This window comes from Dipodomys ordii, unplaced genomic scaffold (assembly GCF_000151885.1).
Source record: "Dipodomys ordii isolate 6190 unplaced genomic scaffold, Dord_2.0 Scaffold26, whole genome shotgun sequence".
Taxonomy (NCBI): Eukaryota; Metazoa; Chordata; class Mammalia; order Rodentia; family Heteromyidae; genus Dipodomys; species Dipodomys ordii.
In genome coordinates this window covers 4,847,610-4,861,073 of record NW_012267242.1, presented here as the reverse complement: position 1 = coordinate 4,861,073, position 13,464 = coordinate 4,847,610, and the positions used below count along the sequence as shown (strand labels likewise).

The 13,464-nt window shown below is 36.3% G+C and overlaps 1 protein-coding gene across 1 annotated transcript in view; it reads left to right on the top strand.

Moving 5' to 3' along the window:
• Ush2a (Usher syndrome 2A (autosomal recessive, mild)) overlaps nucleotides 1-13,464 on the top strand; it is a 640,567-nt gene that overhangs the window by 120,131 nt on the left and 506,972 nt on the right. Inside the window, exon 13 of the mRNA XM_013015154.1 lies at nucleotides 11,025-11,208. Coding sequence (XP_012870608.1) covers nucleotides 11,025-11,208 — 184 coding nt within the window. The remainder of the gene's footprint in view (nucleotides 1-11,024; nucleotides 11,209-13,464) is intronic.

Below are 13,464 nucleotides of genomic sequence, written 5' to 3'. Positions count from 1 at the left end.
CTGTGTAAGGAAAGCAAAGAATAAGGTTTATTTTCTAGAGAAAAGCATATGTGAATTAGTTATCTATACAATGCTAAATATTCAGAAGACAGAGTTTCTGAACAAAAGTGACCCACATTCTTTCATTGAAAGTCTGTATACATTGGTATTATACAGGAACATTAGGAATTGACTTTACATGCCAGCAAATGAAACAAAAATGGTCTGTTGTTTAATCTTACTGGACAGAATCCTAACTTTCCATTTCTTTACCAACTGGAAGCTAGATCCTGTTGATGGGTCTCTCTTTAACTTGATATAAATTTTACTGAACTAATACTTTATCATAAATTAATTATGATATAAAATAGAGATATTGGTGTTTATCAGGTGTTTAACAACTTGTTGCCTGTTGATCAAAATCAGTTCTGAGTTGTCTGAGCCTGTAAAAATGAATTTGTTGCTGATTCAGAAGGATGATGCACTGGTCAGGAAAGGAGGGACACCAAAGCTCTTCTACATGTGGTGAAGAGTCTAGCTTAGACAAGGCAAGCTTTAACTTCCTTTTCTTGTGTGTGTATATATTATACAATATATACTGTTATTATTATAGTAAAGATAATGTACAGAGGGTTACAGTTACCTAAGGCAGATAAAGAATATATTTCTTTTTGGACGATGTCACTCCTTTCCTGACTTTCTTCCAGGTTTTTTTTCTTCCATCCCCACCCACAAATTGTGTAGTTCATTTTCAACACAGTGTCTAGTGAGTGCCATTGCTATACTTGTTCACCCTTTGTCCCATCCCTTCTGTGCCCCGCCCCTTTGCCCTGATGTCCTCTCTCTGCCACTCTCTGTCATCACAGCCCATGCCCCTCCATAGCTTTGGTGATGGCTTACAATTCTACCTCCAGTTACACAGAGGAATAATTAGCTGCCTCTTAGTTGCAAATCCAAGAGGGACATTTTTGGATTGGGTAGTCACCTTGAAGACAGTGCATTATAGGAAAATATGGCAGGAAATGTCAGTAAACATAGCTTTCTCGGATGGAGGATATTCTTCATGTACGGACAACAACAAGAACAACAAAAATGGTGTCCCTCAAATAGGAAGATTATTGAGAGCTGGGCACAAAACTTATCTGAGGGGTGTTTCAACTTAGATTTAGCTTCCTAATTATGTTATCAGTTCATTTTTGGGTATTTTAAATTTATATATTTGACAGTTTTTAAAATATTTTACTTTTTTCTTTTTACTATGTGGACACTATTTTTAAAGCATCTTACTCTTTTTTTGGTTGACTATTGTTATTGTTGAATTGCTGTTATTGTTGAATATAAGGTTATTGTTAAATACAAGATAGCAAGTTGTCTACCCTTGAGCCACCCCCTCAGACTTTTTGTTTTTAAGTATTTTTTCAGATAAGCCTTCTTATTTTTGCCTGGGGCCAGCCATGGACCAAGATTTCCCTATCTATTCCTCCCTGTAGCTGGAGTTACAGATGTGTGCTGTCATACCCATTCTGCCTCAGCTGGTCTTTAACCATGTCCTTCTGATTGCTCCCTCCCAAGTAACTGGAATCACATAGATGTACCATCACTCCTGGCATTTTACTTTAAAATATGTATTTAAACACTTCAGGAATAAGGTTTACTTACTTTTTAAGTTAAAAAAAAGCAGAAATGAATAAAGCAAATGCTGTATCTTTGAGGGAAATTATGTTAAAACATGAACTATATTTTTATTTTATATATAATAAAAATACATATATGCATGTATGTATATATAAATAGACATATATGAGCTACATACGTGCATGTACATATATAAGATATGTATATATACACATGAATTTACATGTATAAGAAATATATATATGTAAACATAGATAATATATGTATTTATACATATGGAAAGAGAGAGGGTGTGTTGTTCTCAGTGAAGGCTGTTGTATCACCCAAATATTCAATGGTTTTCTGAGTGCTTTGTGTGTGTGTGTGTGTGTATATATATATATATATATATATGTCAAAACAATTTTAGGTTATTTAAACAGACATCAGCTAAGTGAAGACGCAGGCTTTGCCTTATCTAATTCATTCATACACCTGTCTCATTTGATTCCTTCCTGAGATGGAAAGGTACTTGATAGATTATGAATCTTCTCTTTTGGGTTCTCACTGAGATGACCTCTTTGTCTCCAACTCTGTGCTCTTTTCTCCTACCCTGGTCTATGTCCCTTCCTTGTGTATTTAATATAGTATCAACAGAGTTTCTCCTGAAGCAGTACTTTAGGTATAAGTAGGTAATCTCTGGATTTTGTGTTGCTTATCACTTTACTGGAATATGGTTGAACCTTCAGGAATTTTTCTGCTGACTTTTTTCCAAGTACTGAAACCACTTAATTATTCTGTAGATGTCATGTGAAAGCTGATTTTCATGTGTCTTCATGCTTTGTCGCATTCTCTTTTCATTCACCCCATTGCCAGCCATTTTTGTGAGTATGTGTGATTCTCCCGTTCTCTCTGTGCCGAGACTCAGAATAATTGTCAAGTATGGATTTTAGTCTTATAAAATTAGAATACAAATGAGATGCAGTCTACTCAGTATTAGCAACATTTTTTGGTGCCATCAGATGAGTTTTATTTTTCCTTTCAAGCTGCCTGTAATTTTCTGTTGCCTGTTGAGCCAGAAATATTAGCTCAACATTAAGCATTGAGATTTTTAACTGTTGATTGCTTAGGTTCAAACCTGCAGAAAACTTGAATAGAATGCACATTGTATGTGTGTGGAACGGGGCTGGGGGGGGCAGTGCTGGCACAGAGACTTGAATTCAGGGCCTGAGAGCTGTCCTGTAGAATATTCTGTTCAATGATGCTGCCCTACCACTTGAGCCACACCCTCTACTTCTGGCTTTTGTGTGGTTCATTGGAGATTAGAGTCTCTTAGATTTTCCAGCCTGAGCTAGCTTTGAACAGTGATCCACAGATCTCATCCTCTTGAGTAGCTAAGATTGTAGACATGAACCCCCGATGTCCAGTTTTTAAGGTACTTTTGAAAGTATCCTCAGGCTCATCTTTTCTTCATGGATTATTTACTAGAAAATAACGTTTGTGTTTAAGAAATAATAATAAACACCTCAGTGTACTTACTTTAATAATGCCATTTCTTTTTCTGAAGGTGATATGGGTCTGTATAGATGATAATGAACAGTAGGGCACACTCCTCTGTATGTGTATGGACCATATGTTCTTCATGCATTCATCAGTTGATGGTCCATAGCAAGAAAAATCTTACCATTGAAGGCACTGAATATCATTCTTTGTTTTCCCCCTTTACCAAATCATTTCCCCTGCTCCTCCCTGCTCCCCTTACCCTTCTTCAGGCTCTTCTCATCATGCAGCCAGAGGGAACCTCTTCAAACTTTTTCATGTCTTCATCCCACCCCCTGAGATCTTGTCACGCTTGATAGACCTTAACAGACACCTGGTGTGGAATAGCCATGGGACCTCAGCCCATACTGTTACTTCCGTTGTCTGGGTCTCTGTAGTGTTCTTCACAGAGGATGAGTACTTCCATAGTGACTGCTGCATGAATGTTTATGGAATAATTGAATTATTACACTAAAATAATCATTTATTATGTCTCTCTCTGGCCTGCCCCTGACTCTTGGCCTGGGCATAACAAAGGCCTGTGGATGTTTCTTTATACCTAGGGAGGATATAGCGTTCTACCTTGGAAGGAGGAAAAACAAATTGTGGCCTAAGTATCTAATATCATCTTGAGCCACACAAGGTATAACCTACATATACACATGCATTCCACCTACCTGGGACAAAAGTATGATTGAAGATGTTTTATGTTTATTTCTACGTTCTCTTCACTTTAGAAATTCCAGTTTGAATTTTAGTCTCAGGGTTTATAGTCTGGAACACAGAGAGAGAAAAACATGTTTCTGAAGTATCTTGATCAGAATCAGATGTTTCCAGGTAGCCAACTAGGCAATCCAAACAGCATCATGTACTGCTTCTGTAACACAAAACTTCCATTCTTCTTCCACTTCACCTGAAAGTCCTAGATCCTATCTTGCAGGATACAAGCATGCACAATGGGTGCGTGTGACCAGTAGATGGTTATGAATGTCTACGAGCTGATGGACTGGTCAGTCAAAGGACTTCTGTGATTGTGTGACTTAGACCCTCTCACATAGATTCGTCTCCCACTTTCTTAAAAAATGCATTATTAAGGAAGGTGTGCATAATGAAATCTCATGTATTATTAACTTAACCTTACTATGAATGTAGGAAGAATAGGCTTAATTCAACTAAAATTTATAGGCAATTTGTTAAAGCAGCAGTGCACGTTAGAAGGTACATTAGAGCCACATTGGTTTTAATATGCCATTCAATAACTTGAACAGAGGTTAAAAATGCTGCTTAACCCCCATTAAGTATTTTTAAAATGCTTTAATTTAAAATTATTTGGAGTGTGTGTACATATATGAATGTACACACACCCACACCAATAACTAGAGCACTAAATATGTTTTCCCAGTTGCTTTTCTCAGTGCTGATGACCTCATAATGTTCAGTAGTTGCACTTAATCAGAGGCCAGGCCGGGGAAGGCATCGAAGGATGTCAAGCCATCCTGAGCCAATGACCCTCCCTTGTCCTTGAGAGCTAGAAGAAGAGGGGGTTTATTGAGGACTCTGTAGCTTTGGTATAACATAGAGGCTAATTTATAAAGCAAACAGCTTCCTATGACATGTTTTGTACTAATAGGACCATGCTTCATGCTTCCCTCTGGTACTTACTTTTGCTTTTATTTTATAAGTCATACAGACTATTAGAATGTAAAGCAAAGTATCTGGTTTCATTAAGAACTATATTCTGGTGGTTAAGTAATATGCTCATAAACTAGAATTGCAGGAAGACTCTGCCAGTGGGATTGGAATCAGATGACTGATATTCGATTAAAAATTCGGTGCATCAAAGTTAAGATCTGATTAGGCCATATGTCCTAGTGGTTAGTAAAACAACTTTCTAGGTTAATATGTCTTTCACAGAAAGCACTGAGTGTCAGAATTGGAGCTGCCTCTTGACAAATTATCAAGAAAGGATTTTTACCACAGGAAAAATATGGACCAAGATATTAAAAATATCTGGGGGTAAAAAAATGAATATTGACAGGACATTTAAACATTAATTTAGAAGAATTCTATTTTCATAGAAAATTACCTGATAATGATTACAATGGTGATAATATATAGAAGTTACTATTGTAGTGGGCCTGGCTGTATAATAAGGCTTGATTGTTCGAAAGTTCATTTAATATCTGTTATATATCTGTGATGTAGATATTATTTTCCCCCTATAGTACAACAAAGAAAATAGAATTAAATCTGATTTTAGGAAAGCCATTTATAAGTCCAGAAGAATCTGCCCACAGAATCTCTTTTTTGAAAGAATAAGAATTTTGTGTATTTCTTCTTTGTCTTAAATATTGAATAGATAAGCTTGCTTCTCCCATTCAAACCTCACCTAACCCCATGTTTCTAGTTTACTGCATTAGGTCCTGGAATGCCATGTTTGTTGTGAAAAATCCAACTAATAGCCATGAAATGAAAATTACCAGTGCCTGGGATACTAAAGTGATCAGATAATGAATCACTAAAGTAAACAGTCCAGAAATGGAATTAAATCCACAAACTAAGTTGGAAGAATTTTAGAGATGATTGAAATGGCATAGAAGAGATATTTCTGGAAACTGAAAAAAAACCAGAATATAGAGGTTTTGCTATGGATTATGAATACATACCTATGTGCATTCATTATAATCTCGTTATCAGATTTGTCATTATTTCTGTTGTTTATTATTATTGGATTTATATCCTTTGTTATTATTGTTTCTTATTTATTGGATATGATTCTTAGAAAAATGCTTATGAGAGCTTTTGTGGTATAATCACATGAAGAAGAAAACTAAGTTTTCTATCAAACAGAGAAGTCTAGCAGAAAGCTTGCTATTTTTGATTTGTACCAGTACTGGGGCTTGTACTCGGGGCCTCGGTACTTTTCAAAGACTAGCACCCTACCACTTGAGTCATAGCTTCACTTTCAGCTTTTTTTGTGGGGGGGCAGAGAGAAGGGAAGAGGTGTTGGTTAACCAGAGATGAGTCTTACAGGCTTTCCTGCCTAGACTAGTTTGGAATTTGAATTCTTAGATTTCAGCCACCTGAGTAACTAGATTATAGCTGTGAATAACCAATGCCTGTCTGCTTGCTGGGTTTTGAGCAGGTTTTTATTTGTTCTAAAAGCAATAGGCACTTTGGAATGATGTTTTCCTTCTCTTGTTCTATTCTGTCTGTTGATATGGTAAGGATTATACTTACGAGGTATAATGCCTAATTCTTACACATTATTTCCATTATTTTCTAATAGGTTTATCCACCATGACCAACACACTCTTATAACTCATAGACTTATATTTACTGTTTTCTTTTTTAATGTTAGGGAGATCATCTCATCTTTTAAAGAGCCACAAATAATCATCTATCTATCTATCTATCCATCCATTTCACTCATATATTCAATGTTTGATAAAAGTCTGTTTAATAAATTAGTTTCACCAGAGACTATGGGAGACTAAGTTTTGTCATCCTAAATACATTAAAGCTTTACAGCTTGGTAGAGAAGCCTAACTCATGTAAGTGTAACATGATATGTGAGGGCAGTAGTGATAATAGCAGCAGTAGTAATAAAGGTTTTGGTGAATTCTTGAAAGCTGGAGGATATGAAAATCTTACTAGAGGAAAGTGACTGTCCTGAGCTGTGTTTTAAAATTGGCTAGGTGCCTCTGGCTCACCTTCACAATTCTAGCTACTCAGGTAGATGAATTCCCGAGGATTGTGGTTCAAAGCCAGCTTCAGCAGTAAGTTTAGTAGACTCTAATTCCATAATAACCAGTTGTGCTGAGGGTGTGACTCCCGGTGTTAGAGTACCAGCCAAGCAACATTACAGGAGACCTTGGTTCCAAACTCACATACCTATAAAAATGTATATAAAAAATAAAGGAATTGGAGATTAAATCAATGTGAGAACCATAGCCCAGTAGATGAAACAAAAACAAAGCATTTGAACATATATAATTCAATGGGGGAAAATAAAGGTTTAAAATTAAAAGTTATTTTAAGGAAGTTTCTGCTTGAGACAGGTGCTATTAATACTTAGCCATTCAATGACATTTGATCAACTCTGCAGATAATAACTTGAACATTATTTCATTTTAAAAGATATAAATGAGCCAGATACTGGTGGCGTATGCCTGTAATCCTAGCTATTCATGAGGCTGAGATCTGAGGATCTCAGTTCAAAGCCAGCCCAGCCAGAAAAATCCATGAGACTCTTATCTCCAATTAACCACCAGAAAACTAAAAGTTGCACTTTGGCTTAAAGTGGTAGAGTGCTAGCCTTGAGCAAAAAGAGCTCAGGGACAGGGCCCAGCCCCTGAGTTCAAGCCCCATAACTGACAAAATTAAGTAAAATAAATCCAAATGAAGCATTATTATTTTAATTCGAAAATGGTCTTTGTTGAGCTACTCTTCATTTTTAAAATATTGATTTGAAAACCTTTTACTTTGCCTTTATGGTCTAGGTGAACCACAAATTCCTCCCTAGATACGTCTCTTTATATTATGTTCATGTTCTGTCGTAAGGTGAGCTCCTCTAAATGCCTTGTAATTAGTGCATAGCTTCAACATTGCCCTCCTTTTCTGAGTAAGGCCTAGAGGTTAAAGTTTTTTTCTTCTTCTCCTATCTCAAGACTATGGAAAAGCCTACTTGTTCATGGTCCTCGAGAGGGACATTGCTTGGAAATGGGCTCCTCTTTTATACTTAGGACTGGTACAGTGCTGTGAAAATAGCCACAACAGGAGATAATACAGCTGCCTTGCTAATAACGTTGAACTCTTCTGAGTTCTGTGAGAGGCTTTTGGATAAAGCAAAGCTCTTTTATGGTGTGGGAGATGCTTTGCTTTAGCTGTATGATACATGGTCTTCTACTTGAGAATGCCTCTTTTGAGCTCAGGAATTAGCTGAAATAAAGAAGAAAATAACAAATATTAGCGAGCTGGTTGGTATTCTGTATATGTGATCTACCTAATGCAAAGCAATAACATTGTCCTAATGACTATGCTGAAGAATACAGTGCAAAATCATTCAAAGGAAAATAAAAACCCTCAAAGGTCAGAGGTCAGTAAACGTGGTACAGAGAGAGGTATGGAATGTTTAGTGAATGGAGTTAATGGAGAGAGATAAGAACTGTATGAAGTCAAAGAAGAAATTAAGGTCAGTTATCCTCAGCTACATTTGGTAGTTGAAGTTTAAGCAGGAGAGAAGAGAAAATGTTGTTTTCTATAGTGGAGAGTCATAAAAGGAGTGGTAATGGTCTAGAATTAGGCACATTCAGGTAAGGCGAGAAGTAATCTTTGAGCAGGAAGTTACCTGAATCATTCTAATTAGACCTGCTTAAAAATAGGACAACTAAAATACAGGTGGGATTAACCTTTGTAATCAAGCTCCTGAGAAGAAGAGGGGAATTAACCCCCAGGCAAATGCCAGCACAATTTTTCCCTGGGAGATCTGCCTTCCTTTACTTCCAACATGCATGCTTTAACTTTTTTTTTTTAATTCTGCTTATCTCTCTGATTTTTCTGATGTCGTTCTTTCCCTTTCAAAACTTGAACTATAGAATCTTCTGCACCAAAATGTACTTTCTTTGTATTTACAGCTTTATCTAATAAATAATTTCTTATAAAAAATTATCCTTCATTGGACCAGAGTTCTCTATGGCTGGGAGCTATGGCAAGTAAGTCCAAATTAATTCTAATTTGAAGTATCTTTGCTAATGGGTCATTTGGCCAAATTGGAGGGCTGTTAGGACATTCATGCTGCCATCATCATGAACTGAAGGAGGTAGGTGCCTTCTCAGGAAGAAAAACACCAAGTTGTGCAATGGCAGTGCACGTGATTCTAAGCCCTGCAAATCTGTAACTTAGTTCACAGTTGAATCAGGTGTAAGAATCGATCTTAGTTGGTATGGCCATCTCCTGCTTCTGGAAGTATACATATGAGACAAATTGCTGTCAGAGGATTCAAACAAGGGAATAAGATAACATGGCTATAAAAATGATGGTATTAGTCAATGCTATTTAACTGACTAACCCAGAACCAGAGCTCTTTTCTTTTTTCCTTTTTGGAACACAGTGTTTTTGATGTACTGTTCTTGAAGCTGTCTAAGAACATAGGTAGGGGCCAGGAGAAGAAAAACAGTTGGTAATTCTGAAACAATAGCATTTTTTTCCAACTACAGCCTCAATTATGTTTGAGAGTTTCCAAATTCCCATGGTTTCCCATATAAAACAGTTCCCACAGAAAGATTCTCTTTGTGGTCATAACAATTGTGCATTCTTTCAAGTACTTTTGTGGTCTCTCTCCAATCAGTTCAATAAAGTTCCTTGTAGCATTTTGTGTATGTTTACATATGCCCACATATATCACACAAATGGGAAGGACATTTTTCCTTCATGTCCCTCACTTGTGATTCTATTATGTCTAACATTCATCTTCTCAGTCTAAGCAATTTTAAAGAACTTGCATGAATTCTTACTGATTTTTTATTTCTTGCCTTTTGCTTCAAAAATGTATTTGGGAATTAATTGAAAATCTCTAAAGTGTGTATGTGTGTGTGTTTAAGTATAGTATTTAATGATATTGTCCATTTGATGATAATGTCCATTTTTATTAACTTATTGATGTTTATGGAAGTCTTACTATGTGCAAGCATGGTATGAATGTTAGCAGACCTGTGAATCATGAAGACAAGTTCCACCCTTGAAAGAGGTTCCAGCTTGGTAGAAATGAGATTTGTTATAATTTTTATGAGAACTTAAGGAAATAAACAGGCATACCTAAACTAGACTGGTTAGTAAACTAGCTACCTAAGTATTAGTTACCTAAATGGGAAAGTTACTTAACGAAGTTATAGACCTGACTTACATAGAACTGATCTAAGCTGGATGGGTTGAAACCATTCAGATAGACAAAACAGCCCCAGAAAGGCAGTTAGGTGTCAAAATATAAAGAAGGGCTAGCACTGAGTAACATTACAGCTGGAACCTGACTGGAAAATCGGTAGCCATGTCAGCCAATTGGATTGCTTTTCCAAAAGTAAAAGGAAATTGTCAAATAGTTTTAAGAAGAAAAATGAGACATTAAAATGACACTTTGAAAGGTGGTTCCAGATATACTAGGAATAGTAGACTCCATGGGGACCCCAGGGTCATATGAGTAGTGTTGAGTGGCCTAGGTTTGTGATTTTTTTTTTTTAGGAATAATTTTTAACCTGCAGTTTTCTAGTCTTTATAATGGACCTAGTATCTTCACTATTTTCATTGCTTTGAGACTTAAATGAAATCATGAATGTGAATTCCCTGCTCTAGTGCTGGTTAGCAGCCTTAAAACATTACCTAGGGGGTAGTGGGAAAGTAGAAGATTTTAAATGCTTATGAGGTGATGGTCATGGGACCTGGAACCTGGAAAAATAAGAGTATTGAAAGTGGAAGAGTCAAGAGGGATACCTGGTTACCTTTGAAGTTAAGGCAATCATCTTTAAGTCTAGGAACATATCCCATGAGCTGTATTTTTACCAAAAAAAAATCCTTGTTAAATTTAAATGTACTTTAAATTTTACTGTATTTTATTTTACTTCCTTTACAAATCTGCCTCTGTGATCATTGCTGGCGTGGCCAGTTTTTTGTTGAAAGACTGCAGAGTAGGTTTTAAGTACACAGAGTTTTTGAAGTCTGGGAGATACCAATATGAAATGTTACTTCGTTTTCTTGAGATATGGTTAACCCATTCCTTAAGGAAAGCTATACCACCTTTATATTGGGAATGGTTTTACTATGTAATCAGAAGGTTCATATTCAGAGATGATGCAAAGTTCCTAAAATATATGTAACACACGTCATATCTTTATTTCCAGGATTTTATGTGTCTCCAAGCAATGCAAGTGTCTGTGTTCCATGTTCTTGCCATATACCTGGTGCAGTCAGTCATATCTGTGACAGCCTGACTGGCCAGTGTACTTGCCAAGATATATCCACTGGAGGGCAAAACTGTGACCAATGTGATGACAAGTACTTTGGGTTCGATCCCCAGACTGGAAGGTAAATTGCTAAGAGTAAATACTATGTTTGATATATATATATATATATATATATATATATATATTATATGTGTGTATAATCATTTATTTTTATTTATATATAAATATATATAATATAATATATTTATATATAAAATATAATATATAGTACAAATGTATTCTATATAAGATATGTAAATATATATGCAAGCATTTTTAGTCTTTTTTAGTTTACATTTGTATGTTAAGCATTTTTCAGTAGCAGTAATTTTCTGGTCATTGTAAAGTAATTTCTATAAAAAGAGTTCTTTGTCAACATATTTTGGATTCTTTGACACCTTATCTGTTAAACATAATTGTGAACTTTGAATATTTTATTAGAGTCTGAGAATAATGGATGAAGAAAAGTCTTTTAGTTTAAAAATCATATCATGTGTATGTGGAAAAAGATAGAGCAGATACTTGTGAAACAAAATGCACACAAAAAATTAAATAATGGGTAGATCAGTTGGCTTATCTGCGTGGATCTTCCTGGCCTCTGAATTTACAACTTCCTTGTTATTTTATTGCATCTGTTGATATTTCCCTTGCTTTTCTAAGTTAGATGTAAGCACACGTGGATGAGAAACCTATTTTTGCATTTCATGATATGATTCCTTGTCTAATAGTAGGAGACATATTCTGAGTATACACAAAGTAACCCTCTTTCATGTTCATTGCTACATCTTGAAGATGTGTTACAATGAAAGTTGTGGGGAGACCAAGTGGTGGGAAGCTGGGGAGATGATGAGCTGTTCTAGAGTTCAGACTCATTGCCTTGGAGTTTCTAGTTCCAAGCAACTAGTCTGAAGTGCCATGATATCTGACATCTGTCAGGTCTGCTTTTTTTCAGTATATATGTATATGTTTCAATAAAAGTCAGGGCTTGAGATTATCTGGGTTCTTTTTTTTTTGTCAGTCGTGGGGCTTGAACTCTGGGCTTGGGTGCTATCCGTGTGCTCTTCAGCTCAAGGCAAGTACCACTTAAGCCACAGCACCACTTCCGATTTTTGAGTGGTTTATTGAAGATAAGAGTCTCAAGGACTTTTCTGCTGACTTTGAACTGTGATCCTCAGATCTCAGCCTCCTGAATAGCTAGGATTACAGACGTGAGCCACTGGTGCCCAGTTCTTTTATGTTCATTTAAAAAATTAAATATATTTTGAGTTAGGAATATAACATGGAGACTCAAATATACCAGTGCTTTACCACTTAGCCCCACTCCTAATCCTGTCTGGTTCTTTGAGCCTCCCTGTCTGGCCTTTGGCGCTCATAATTCTCATCACTTGCGCCCATTAGTCTGAAAACAGGTGACAGTGTTATTGTGGCAAAAGAACTGAAACTGTCTTACCTTTTGACTTTCTTTCTAAAAATTTTAGAAGTCTTATGGAAAATATTTGTTAAAATAATTGTTGTTATCGTTAACTACATGCAAATCCCTGATTCTTCACTTCTGTTACCATAAAGCGCTTATCTTGAGAGTTTTTTGTGAGTGAGAACAGAAAGCCCATAGTCCAGTGAAAATTATTAAATAGAGAGAAGTCTTAGGATTTTGGTAGGACATTTGAAGCCAGTTTCTGCACATGATACTTCCTGTCCATTCTTTATAATAATGAAAAAAATCCAGATCCCTCACTTGGAACTTTGGGATTGTTTTCACTCCCAGCCAAGTCTGTCTTTAAATGTTGCTATCTTTTCCATAGTTCTGACCACACTTAACCACAGATTAACGAATTTCCAAAACAGACCAATGATCCTTGTAATGCCTGGGCCCACTGATGCTGGCATTTTGTGATAATCTCTCACTGCATTCTGTTCTACTGATCCTCATCATTATTATTACCATGGTAACCACCACAACCCCTGTTCATTGAGCAAGTTATCTAAATCGTCTTTTTGTGTGTTCTTTTTTTTAAAAATCTAAACTCTTAAGTGAAACCTTATTACCCTCCTCATATCACTTTCTCTACCTTTCCATTGTTCTTAAATTCCAAGCTGGCCTTGACCCCACTTTGTGTCTCTCCTACTTTCTACGCATCTTGGTCTTCAGCTCAGTTTAATCCAGGACTGAGGACTGCTTTCAGAATAGTGCTCTGCTATCTATCACTCAGCAGCAGGCCTGGCTAGCACGCCAGTTGGACTCCCTCCGTTAAATTGTGGATTGCAATGTTAACCTAAATTGATGAGCAACAGGGAGAGCAGAGAAGGAGGTATGGGCTACAGTATTTGAAAGTACTGA